Below are 12,664 nucleotides of genomic sequence, written 5' to 3' on the forward strand. Positions count from 1 at the left end.
TGATTTAGTAATTGGATCACAAACCAATTGTTCATTAGAGGATCAGTGGAACTTAAGGACCAAGATGTAATATCGGGGGTAAAACAACATATTGACCCAGCCGCTATTATGATAATCTGTGAAGGGTCGACTTACTGATATGGTTAAATCAAGTGGACACAAATATATCTACAGTGAGGAGAATGCAATCATCGAGCTATAGTGGTGTGACTTGATAGTTAATGAATACTGATTAATTTGGTCTAAAGAGTTTTAGCCAATTAATCTTAAATCTTTGGAGCTCATGATTTATAGGCCCATAAGGTCCCTCTACTAGCTCGTAAAACATGAACACTTTGAATTAATAAATTGAGTGAATTTGGAATGATATCAATTTGAATTGTTCAAATTGAATCTCAATTTGGAATGTTTAAATTGAAATTAAAGTTTAAATTTGAATAAGTTCTAATTCAAAATTAGGGTTTTATATAATTGTATGTGAAAATTTGAATAAGTTCTAATTCAAAATTAGGGTTTTATATAATTGTATGTGATATAACTAAACGTTTAATTTCACCAAATTAAATTACATGTATAGAATTCATGTTTAAATTAGGTGTGTGATTAATTTAATATTTGATATTAAATTATTTAATTAATTAAAAAATAAATTAATTTTCAATTTCAAATTTAATTTAAGAAATTGAATTTTGGTGTTTTAGATTCAATTAATTATGAATTAATTAAATCAAATTTTAGTTAATTTTGGAATTAATTAAAATTTGAAATTGAAAAATGAAAATTTGGTTTAAGTGGGAATGTCCCACAAAACACACCTAGTAGGAGGTGTTCTTCTTCGAATCACACACAAATCCCACTGATTTAGCAACTTGGAGCTGGCATTTATGGAGTTCAATAATGCTTGCATGTAAAGACTAAATAAAAGACTTCAAATTTTGCTGAGTATTTGGTGATTGGGTTGTTGAAAAAAGGTTATATGCAACTTTCTTCTTCTCTCTTAAAACCTTTACAAAATTCCCTTCACAAATTCACTCAATTTGGAGTTCCACAACTCAAATTGAAGGTTACGAATAGTAGAGAAGATCTCCTTGTGGTTCACTGTAGAATTGGAGTTGAATTCACATGAAAAGTAGCTTGGAATTGGGAGGATTCAACAAATGTATGTTAAATTTGAAACTCTCTTATGATTTCTGTCAAAGCATCCTTTTAGAACTCAAGTTAAATGTAATTAAAGTGCTTATTGATTTTGTTTTTCTCCGCTGCATGTTAATTTATTCTATCACACTGATGTCTAGATAGACTAGTTAACCAGTTACCTAGAGAGCTCAGTAGCGAGTCACTTACTGAGTATTTTTATACTTATCCTTTTTTCTTTATATTTTTTAGGCAATGACAGGAATCGATCGACAAGTGATAGACAGACCCGTGATAGAGCCACATGGGAACAAGAAAAACTGCTTCTGCTCAGTCTATGTTTTCTTTGTTAGTCATTTAAATATTTCAAAACTAGAATTTAATATCAAACAAAAAATTTAATGTTTTGAATGTTTTATTTGTAAATATTTTTAGGAGTACCAATTAAATGTTTTTATTATTTTTTATTTATTTAATAAAATGATTTGTAATAGACATCCTTGTTTTAATAAAATTTTGCTATAATGGTCATTTTTTTTAATATAAATATGCATTATGTCATAACAGCCCTTGTCAAAGTAATCGAAAGATGGGGTTGTTACATATTATAACTTTACTAAAAAAATGCTCTCAAATGATTTTATAGCAACATATATAAGCTATATCTTTATACTCTATTATAGCATTCATTATAGCTTTACAAAAACGTTATAAAAAATCTTAGATTTTTAAAACATGGGTTGTCAAGATATTCGAAAAAGGCTATAAAAGATCTATTATAGTTTTTTTTTTTTTAGCTATCGTATCCATTATTTCTTGTAGTGTATATATTGAATTAAGACCAACAACTCAATTTTAGTTTATATTTTGAAAAGTTTTTTTCTCAAGTGCTAAAAAATTATTTTAAGGAATTGTCAAATAATAAATTATCTAAAAAAATCAGGAAATTGAATATATTTAAAATTAATATATGTATATCTACTTATGTCTTAAGTAAAGAAACATATTTTTTAGGTTAATCCATGAATCAACCTAATCGACAAAATTTTAATTTATTTGAATTCAACCTAACCCAATCCAAATGAAGTTCATAGCGTATAGTTTTGGGTTGGACTGATTAGTTTTTTCAAGTCATCAGATTCTTTTAATACCCCTACATTTTGCTTGCATCATCACAAGTGAAGTTATGGAATTGATTTGTTGGGTATGCATATTGATACTTATGATTTCCATCCAAAACAAGCGATAAGTATTTTTTTGACTTTTTTTTTTTTTTTAAGTCTAAGATTATGATAAAAAACTTTGAAAGTTTAGGTGTATTTTTTACGTGAATTGCAAAGTTTAGGAGTATTTTTCTTAACTAACTTATGCTATTTTATGCATGACTACATTGCCTGCAATTTCCTAAAAGCTAACTATTGAACAACATTGACTCCTAAACTCACTAAATCCCTCGTCTTGATAAGCAATTCTCATTGCAGACAACACCCAATGTTCACGAATAATCTCATTTTCCACGTTAGAACAAGTAGACACATGAAAAAGGAAAATATTTTTAGGGGTTTTGATTAAAAAAAAAAACAACAACAAATTTCACATCAAAAAATCAATTGGCTCCTCGATAACAATGTCAATTTGAAGGAGGAGTTGACGAGGGTCTTCAATCAAATGAAAGTTTATAGGATAATCAATCAAGAATTACTAAAACTAAGTAATATAATATTAACAGGAACCAAGTCAAACCACAGGAAACTTACATTTAATTTCTCTAAACTAACTAAGTCTAAGGAATATAGTGAAAGAGAGGAACTGATAGATAAACTAAAATAGAAAAGGTAAAATGTAGGAAAATAAGATGAAGAGTGAAAGAGTAAGCGAGATAGTCAAGAGATTACTAAACTGATTTAAAGATAGTTGGACTACTTAGTAGATTTCGTTCATCAGTTAATCACATAATTATGACTTCTTAATTTAAAGCCTAATCCGATTAGCTGAGCATGGTAAACGCATTCTAAGTTGACTAAAAATTGCTTAATTCAATTAATTAGACATAAACAACTTAAAATTAATTCTAAATTACCCAACAAGTTGGGCACGATAGCGTTTCATACTTGCCAATTAGTTGCATTAAGTTTAGGGATTGACATAGACACGAAATCAAATTGGCTAGATTAAACTTAGTGTTTTCCTAATCATAAGGTCTATTACAAACATAACATGATAGACATCGAGAAAATGCTATGAACCAACACAAACACAACCAAACTTATTGGCTACATGAAGCAAGAATTCTCAATGCTAAAAAACTTCAGCCAAGCCATAAAATCGAGAGAATAGCTTGTCATAACACCTAGATGCTATAAATTTCACACTCCATCAACTGAAACACACAAATGACTATTGATTTTTGGATAGTAATAAGACGACATTTACTATCCCACAATCCTAGTAAATGCAGTCCAATTCATAGAAGTGGGACCCACTTGATTGCTTTTGTGGTTATTTACCTAATTATGTAAAAGTAAAGCATTGGTGGGACCCATATTTTAACATTATCCTCGTTACTTCAATTCGGTTGCTCCTACTTGAGGTATTAATCTGATTAAAATGGATGAATTAGGAGGGACCCACTTGGATTTTGATGTACTTTGCCCTTGCTTTCCCTTAGTCTGTATATCTCAGTTGAGCAAAAACGCACTACTCTATACTATGAAGACAAAAAAGAACTCAAAAGTATCAAACTTCATATGCATTTTTTTCTCCATCCTAGCACTTTTCTTGAATCCCTCATTTTTTTCTCTGAATTTTTTTACTCCCGCTCATACTTGATCTCGCTCTTGCTTTCACTCGTTCTCTAGCCCTTGCTATGTGACCAAAACTAGACACGTTAGGTACTTCTCACTCTAGTTTAAGATTGCAAAGCGAGATTATTGTTATTTTTTCCTTATATATATATATATGTTAAAAGTATTCTATCAATTAAAAAAAAAATTAAAATATGAATTAGATTAACAAAATTTAAAATTATTACTGTTTCTTTTTTAAAATTCTTAGTTCGGGGATTAAATTTTTAAAATTTGAGGGTATTATGGTAAAATACCACTTTTCTATTAACAATTACACATGTAGGTAAATATAATCAAAAGTAATCCCATTACGTTTCGGCCAATTATTTATATAGATTCATAAACACAACCAAATGTATTCCATTTACTATTACGTTTCAATTACTTTATAATGCAATCCAATTACAATTACACCCAAATCTCAAACGAAATAGTAAACAATGCCTAAGTTCATTCTCTATAAGACTTATGTTAACAAATTTTTTTAACCAAAAAAAATTAATATATCATTAAATTATTATCTTATAAGACCATAATAAAATTTTCTCAATCCCAAAAAATTAAGAACTAGATTAAAAAAAAAGGATAATTTAATAGATTAAGTCTAACAAAAATAAAGCGAAAAAAAGGGTGATAATAGTAGTATAGGTAGAAGCAAAAGCAGTCAAGAAAAATGAAAAAACAGAAAGGGAAGCGAAGAGATTTGATTAGAAAAATAACAAATATTTGTTTATGGAAGCTAATCCATACAAATATGCCTCGCTGTCCCTTTTGCCAATTATTTCCCATCTCCATCTTTTTTAGTTTTATACACACACCCATACACGTGATCCACAAACCTACTGTCCCCCCCACCCCTATTCTTCTTCTCTCTTCTCCGTCTTTCTGTTCCTCTTCTTCTTCCCTCCACTTATAAATTCACAGCTCTTATTCTCACCACAAATACAACACTTCTCAAATCCCCCACCATGGATCCAACTTCAGATCTCATCCCTCCGCCCTACACGGCCTTGCCGGACCGCCATCCCTCGCCGTCACCTACCCGAAAATCCCTCAACCTCTCTACTGCTACTACCATTGTTATCTCTCTTCTTCTTCTCGTCTCTTTACTTGCTTTGATTTCTTACCACGATCCATCTCCTGATGCTAATAAATTGCCGGACAATACGCAGTCGCCGCCGCCGTTTCGGCTGGCTAGAGGAGTCGCTGAGGGCGTCTCCGCCAAATCGAATCCTTATTTTTCTGATTCCGTCGATTCTTCTTTCAATTGGACTAACGCTATGTTCTCTTGGCAACGAACTGCTTTCCATTTCCAACCTGAAGGCAATTGGATGAACGGTAATTTCATTTCATTTTTTCTTTCAGAGATCCACCCCTGTTTTTAGGATCCATTGGAAGTGATTCTAGAATGATTGAACCTTTCTTCTATCGTTTTAAAAATCATTCCAAAGTAATTTTAAATTATTTTAACTATTTGAAAATCACAATACTAATTTTAATATTTTTTTTGTGGGGGTTTTTCTCTCTGGTGTTTGATTGGATGGATTCCTTGCTTGCTGCAGATCCCAATGGTACGTAACTTTTTTACTTTCCTTTTTATTTTGCTTGAATTTTGATATTCCTCTTCATATTCCAATGGCTGTTTTAGTTTCATTGCGATTGATTTTGGGTAATTTTGGGGATGATCATTCAATTTTAACTAATTTGATTTGAATATTTGACTCCAGCTAAATCTTAGTAGCTAACTTCTTGCTACTAAGAATAATTTCCATAAGCAGTTGATCAATAATAATAGGATGATCTGTATTGAGTAATAATACACATGATCTTTTATTATCATGATATGGCAAAAAATTCTATACTTAGCAGCGGTAATAAAAAGTTCCTAATTTATAGGTATTAGTCCATTCTTATATGGTACCAGGTATTTAATAAGTAATTAGATCATACTAATATTATTTAGAATGTGAGTGTCAGAGATGTAAATTTTGTTGTTTTGTATTGGTACTTTTTATTTAGTCCATTTGGTCTTTTGATTTGGTTTATTCTAGCATGTTCTGTTTTCGTTTCTACATTTAATTTTTATGTGGTATTCAAGGTGAGTTAGAGTTTTAGATCATATGGACATAATAGAAAAAGATGTATAACAATCAAGATATTAATAATCTTTAGGATTAACTAATCAAGATATTAGTAATCTTATCGTTGATCTTTCATCTCTACTTGAAAAAAAATAAAAATAAAGTAAGGGTACACTAAATATTTAGGTATCGATTGGTAATAATTTTATTTTATTTTATTTTTTTGAATGTTAAATCTGTACCATCCATATTTCTTATCTATGCATCTTTCTTAAGTACAATGGTTGAATTCTTAATCAAATTCTAAAATCAAAACAACTTTTGTTAGTTCTCAAATTTTGGTTTGGTTTCTTAAATTATTAATGAAAAATGGATAACAACGAAGAAATTTGGAGGTGAAAGTAGTATTTATAGGCTTAATTTTTAAAAACATAACAAAAAAAAATAAAAAGGTTATCAAACGTAGGTTAGAAATTTGTAAAAAAGAGATTTATAAATAATTTATAAAGTGAGAAAATGAAATGATTAGTTTTTTAAAACGAAGAAAATAAGAGATTTAGAATGAATAATGATTGATTTTTTAATAGTACTTTCCACTATGTTTTACTTTATTTTTTATTTTTTAAATATTAGTAGACAACATAATTAATCAACATGATGAAGATCTGTAAATTAGAAATAAAAAAAATTAGAAAGAGATTATGCTTTTTAGGTTGTGTCTATGCACCCACCAACCAAGGAAATGTTAAAAGTGTTAAAAGTCTTGATTTTGAATTGTTTGGGTGGGTCCCACATCTTACTTGGTCCAGAACTATCCACGTCATCCTCACCACGTTGGATTGGATATTTGGATATATATAATTATTTTCTTTATTTCTTCTCCAGAAATGAACGCATATTATTTTTTAACATTAAATAAGTTTGGTTAAACAGATGAGGAACGGAGAGGGAAAGGCCAGCCGAGAGATAGCAATTATTTATAATAGCAACATTTTTTTTAAAAAAAAATTTAAATTTTAGTTTAATTTTATTTTATTTTGAGAAAGTAGCGTTTGGATCTTTATACTATATTTTGATTCGTATCAATTAAATTTTAACATAAATTTTCTGCAAAGTAGATTTCTATTTTATTTAAAATTATAGTTATCTCTAAAAAATATTTTGTGAAATGATAAAATTTTAACGAGATATTGAAATAATCACTTTTTAAAAATAACTAAAAGAGATATTTTGAGAGTATACAAATTAAAACTATTAAAAGTTATATACTAAAACCGAATGTTTTTGTAGGGCTGAAACGAACTAAAACATAAAGTACAAAAATTAAGTAGTATTTAAACTTAAAATTAATGTTATAACTAACCTGAGTAAGTTGACTTAGTTAAGATATATAGGTCTAGAAATTTAAATACTTCTACCTATGTTAACTAAAAATATCCTTATATGTAGTGATATATAACAAAATGAAGGGCTAAATATGACTAGAATAGATCATTGTTGTGATAAAAATAAAATTGGTATCCAGTTACATTTGCAATTCTTGACTACTTTTTTTTTTTTTTTTTTTTTTTTTTTTTTTTTTTATTAATGTCTTTGTAGGCTTAGTATCATACCTATATATTTAATGAATATTTAAATTTAGTTAATCATATTAATACATCAATGTTACAGTGGATGTGAGATAACTTTTAAAAATTGTATATGAAGTGAAATACTTTTGGAATTAGTTGGTATTAGCCTAAATAATTTCTTTTAATGAGAGTTTGATATGATTTTTGAATTAGTATAAAGTATGTTTTAAAACTTTTCATAATGTTAGGGAAAAAAATCGTTTTTGAATATTTTTAATCCATTATTTATATCATTCTTGTACATGTATATTAATTTTATATTTGATTTTTACTTAATTAAATAGAAATGAAAAGCTAGCAAAAAAATTACATTATCACCTTTGTTGTTGTTATTATTATTAATATCAGCACAATGAAGTATTCCTCTAACTTCGAGTGAAAGAATACATATCAATAGTTAGAGACTGACATTAATTTTTGAGTGTCATATATCCCTATATAAATCAAATAATTAATTTTAAAATAATACCTACGCAAAACATGTGATATAAAATATTACTATTCAACATATTTTTCTTTTACAAAAAAGTAAAAGCATAAGATTTTTTTTTTCTTTACCAGGAAAAGGAGGAAGAAATGACCAATAAGAAAAAAAAAAAAGAAACAGAAATGTTATTGAAAAGATTATAATTTGAATCAAATAATTTTCACCCATTATTATTGATCAGCTAATTATGAAAAAAAAAAAACTAAAATGAGTAAAATTTAGCAAGGATTCACATTCACATGTAATCTTTCTCTTAAGATGAAAGTGTAAATCTAGGTATGCCAAACTTTTAAAAAAAAAAATACTAATGAAACAAAAGAACATATTAGAATGTAAGAGAATAATAATTCAAATCCGACTCAGCCACGTCCATGATAATTATTATAATCACGAGTTTGAATGTACCATATTCCTTAGTAATTAAATCAACAATATTAATCATTAATATTTTCCACTTTCCCTTTTTTGTTTTGTTTCTTTTTTTGTTTGTTTGTTTTTTATGAAAAATGTTGGTTTTGTTCTTGTTCCCATGTGCTTCAAAATTAATTTAAACTCCGAAACACAAAATATAATATAAAATAAAGGCTAAAAAGAATATTGGTGGGATTGCAGGCCCACTGTATCACAAGGGTTGGTATCATCTATTTTACCAATACAACCCTGAATCAGCCGTGTGGGGCAACATAAGTTGGGGCCACGCCGTTTCAGGAGATCTCATCCATTGGTTATATCTCCCTTACGCCATGGTCCCTGATCAACCGTACGATGTCAACGGCGTCTGGACCGGGTCCGCCACAATTCTTCCTGACGGTCGGATCATAATGCTCTACACAGGCGATACCATTGATGGGGTGCAGGTCCAAAATCTAGCATACCCTGCCAACCTATCCGATCCCCTCCTCTTGGATTGGGTCAAGTACTCGGGCAACCCGGTCTTGGTTCCCCCGCCCGGCATTGGCCCGAAAGACTTTCGAGACCCGACAACCGCGTGGCTCGGCCCCGACGGTAAGTGGCGGATCACCATCGGGTCACGGGTTGGGACGACGTTGGGCGTTTCGTTGGTTTATACTACTGAGGATTTTATAAAGTACGAGCTTGTGGACCGGTTCTTGCACGCGGTCCCGGGTACAGGTATGTGGGAATGTGTCGATTTTTATCCGGTATCGGTCCATGGGTCGAAGGGTTTGGACACGTCGGCCAATGGAGGTGGAGTTAAGCACGTGCTTAAGGCGAGCTTGGACGATACTAAAATGGATCATTATGCAATTGGGACTTATTTTGGTAATAATGATACTTGGGTTCCTGATAACCCAGAAGAGGATGTGGGGATTGGATTGAAATTGGATTATGGAAGGTATTATGCTTCTAAGACATTTTATGACCAAAATAAAGAGAGGAGAATCTTGTGGGGTTGGATTAATGAAACTGACACCGAAGATAATGACTTGGCAAAAGGCTGGGCCTCTGTTCAGGTAAAAATTTGCAACCTAACAAATATTAATTAGATACTGTGTATACTGCAAAAAATGTGTGCAGCCTAAGATTTTCTTATACTATTTGTAATAATTTAGTTGTTTGTTGTTATGATTTAGACGCTTCCGAGGACAGTGCTATTCGATCAGAAGACAGGCAACAACATAATCCAATGGCCTGTGGAAGAAGTGGAGAGCTTGAGATTGGAGAGTAATGAATTTAATGGCGTGCTCATTGAACCTGGCTCCGTTGTCGAACTCAAAGTCGGCCCTGCTACACAGGTAAACCCGTCTTTTTGGATTTAATCTTCTTCATGATTTTTCTTGTGTGAATTTGTGAATTTAGAACTATGTTCACGGTTCGGTTGAATTCGATTTGAATCATTTGGTTGTGGCATTTTATCGAACAGTTGGACATATTGGCAGAGTTTGAGCTAGAAGCGCTCGGGTCGGAGAATGCTACCGTCTCTGAGGAAGGCTGTGGCGGCGGTGCAGTGGAGAGAAGTAGTTTAGGACCATTTGGGCTACTGGTTTTGGCTCATGAATCGCTTTCGGAGCTTACTCCTATTTATTTCAACGTTGCTAATTCAAGTAAAGGCAGTCGGGAGGCATACTTCTGTGCCGACGAGAAAAGGTTTGCCCAATAATTCTTGTTTCCTTTGTTATTAATTCTGCAGTTTGTTACATTGTTATCATCATAAATAACCTTCTTTCTTCTAGAAAGGATCATCTTAAATTGCATCTCTATCTATGTATCTTACTCTCATCACACACAAAAAGAATTAAAATATTTTAAGAAAGATGCAAAAAAGAATGGTGCATGACTAACTAAGTATAAACAATTTGATGAGATATACAAAAATGGATGTAGACAGGAATGCAGTTAAGTATTTTTCTGATTTATATTGATAATTGAATGAGTATCATCAAATTATTTTAAAACTTTTCTATATGTGACATGCATAAAAGGTAATGTATTCCTTCCCCAATTTGATTTTCTCTTCCATTAGTTTATATAATCTAAACCTTTTGGATTTTAGGTAAAATTTTATAAAGTTGTTTATAATATTCAATCGTGTGTAATCTTTGGAAAGTTGGTGGATTTTTTACTTCTAAAGCTTATCACTTTGAAACTTTTTAGATATTTATGTATTATTACTTTTGATGTTGTTGGGGGTATTCAAATTTGCTCATCTTAAAATGAACCTGTCAGGCATGGTAAAGCTGGAAAAGTAAGCTTAAAACTGATTTTTGTGTTCGAAAAATGTTACAACTTTCTTTTGATTATTTTAATTGGGTATTTGGTTATTGCAGGTCATCAAAGGCTCCTGATGTTTTCAAACAAGTTTATGGAAGCAAAATTCCTGTTTTAGAGGGTGAAAATTTCTCCATGAGAGTGTTGGTAAGTCAAAGCAATTCCTTCCAATATTAGCTAAATTAGGAATTTACGTAGACTGACTTCTTAACTATTTAAAAAATGTCTATTTTTAAGTCTTTAAAAATCGTTTCAAATAAACTCTAACATGTTCCTACTCCAATTTTCACCTGTTATGAAATCCTATGATCCTGTGTGGTAACTATTTTATCTTTGGTTTTTGCTTTTAAAAATTAATCCTATGAACACTACTTCTATATCCAAATTTCTTTATTTGTTATCTAGTTTTCACCAATAATTTGAAAAACCAAGCCAAATTTTAAGAACTAAAAAAAGTAACTTTCAAGAAAGTTGTTTTTTGTTTTTGGAATTTCACTAAAAATTCAACATTTGTATTTAAGAAAGATGCAAATCATTGTAAGAAATGTTTACGAAATAAATTTAATTTTAAAAAACAAAAACAAAAAGCTAAATAGTTGTCAAAGAGAGTCTATGTCTATGTTATTCAAAAATCATTTTAAAATCAATCTCAAACATGACAAGAACCAAAAGTGAAAGCATTACGACACGAATTTTGAAACAATGAGTTTTCTGTTAGGACAAATGACATACCGTTCCTCTTATTTGCTTGTTTTGATCATAATTATTCAGGTGGATCACTCAATTGTGGAGAGTTTTGGACAAGGTGGAAGAAGAGTGATAACATCACGTATTTATCCAACAGAAGCAATTTATGGAGCAGCCAGGCTTTTCCTTTTCAACAATGCAACATCAGCCAATGTGAAGGCCACTGTGAAAGTATGGCAGCTCAATTCTGCCTTCATTCAACCATTTTTTTGAATCCAACTATAAGCACTGTCAAGTCCCATCATTTGAGATTTCACCTTTGCCCTACCTTTAGCCATTGCTAGAGTTGCAGCTTTTGGCTAAATTTGTATCCAATTGTTTGTAGTTTTTTAGCCAGTTCTCAATCCTGTCAAAATTAGTAGCTTTACTTTCCAAATTTATGGTTCCCATTCATTTTGTTCCTTCTTGGACAGTTTTGGAAATCTGGTGCTCAAAAATTTATATTTAAATTGCAATCGATCTCAATTTCTATATTGGTATGACTTTGTAAATTGGGCATTTAAATATTTGAAATGTACGAATGATAAGATGGTAGCTAAACACAATTGTTTAATGTTTGTCACCGAGCAATTTGCTCCTCATCTATTGATACTATCCTTTGAGGTCCTTAATGATCGTGCACTTTGTCTAAATACTTTAATATAGGGATGTACATAGTCCGGGTTGGGTCGAGTTGGAAGATTTCTGTGGACCAACCTAAAAATTCGGGTTGACTAATAATGAATCCTATTAGTTCTTTTTTGGAGGGTCAACCCAACCCAACCAAACCCAAAATTTCCGGGTTGGGCTGGGTTGGGTCACCGGTTCTGTTTTTTTTTTTTAATTCGACTGTCTTTTATATATATATATATTCGGGTAGGGTCGGGTCGACCCGACCCTGAAATGGTGTAACCCGAGACCCGACTCGAATTTAATATTTTTTAACATTTTTAACATAACCCAACCCAAAATAAAATCTAACCCAACCCAACCCTTGCGGTTTGGGTTGGGTAATCTGGGTTGGTCGGGTTA

The 12,664-nt window shown here is 31.0% G+C and overlaps 1 protein-coding gene across 1 annotated transcript; it reads left to right on the top strand.

Annotated features, from left to right (window-relative positions):
• Positions 1-4,795: 4,795 nt before the first annotated feature.
• LOC120067233 (acid beta-fructofuranosidase 1, vacuolar-like) lies at positions 4,796-12,126 on the top strand. Its single transcript, XM_039018758.2, has 7 exons — positions 4,796-5,318; positions 5,543-5,551; positions 8,792-9,651; positions 9,772-9,933; positions 10,062-10,285; positions 10,966-11,053; positions 11,678-12,126. Exons 1-7 carry the CDS (start codon positions 4,949-4,951, stop codon positions 11,864-11,866), a joined length of 1,902 nt encoding a protein of 633 aa, XP_038874686.1. The 5' UTR covers positions 4,796-4,948; the 3' UTR covers positions 11,867-12,126.
• Positions 12,127-12,664: the final 538 nt, after the last annotated feature.

This window comes from Benincasa hispida, chromosome 12, assembly GCF_027475165.1.
Source record: "Benincasa hispida cultivar pf3 chromosome 12, pf3_genome.v1.1, whole genome shotgun sequence".
In the NCBI taxonomy this organism is placed as follows: domain Eukaryota; kingdom Viridiplantae; phylum Streptophyta; class Magnoliopsida; order Cucurbitales; family Cucurbitaceae; genus Benincasa; species Benincasa hispida.

What these genes read in the sequence shown, in the direction of transcription:
- LOC120067233 (XM_039018758.2), top strand. Translation starts at nt 4,949, where the DNA reads ATGGATCCAACTTCAGATCTCATCCCTCCGCCCTACACGGCCTTGCCG. An exon ending in AAGTCGGCCCTGCTACACAG is followed by an intron (nt 9,934 to 10,061) that starts GTAAACCCGTCT and finishes TTTATCGAACAG; the next exon opens with TTGGACATATTGGCAGAGTT. An exon ending in ATTTCTCCATGAGAGTGTTG is followed by an intron (nt 11,054 to 11,677) that starts GTAAGTCAAAGC and finishes ATAATTATTCAG; the next exon opens with GTGGATCACTCAATTGTGGA.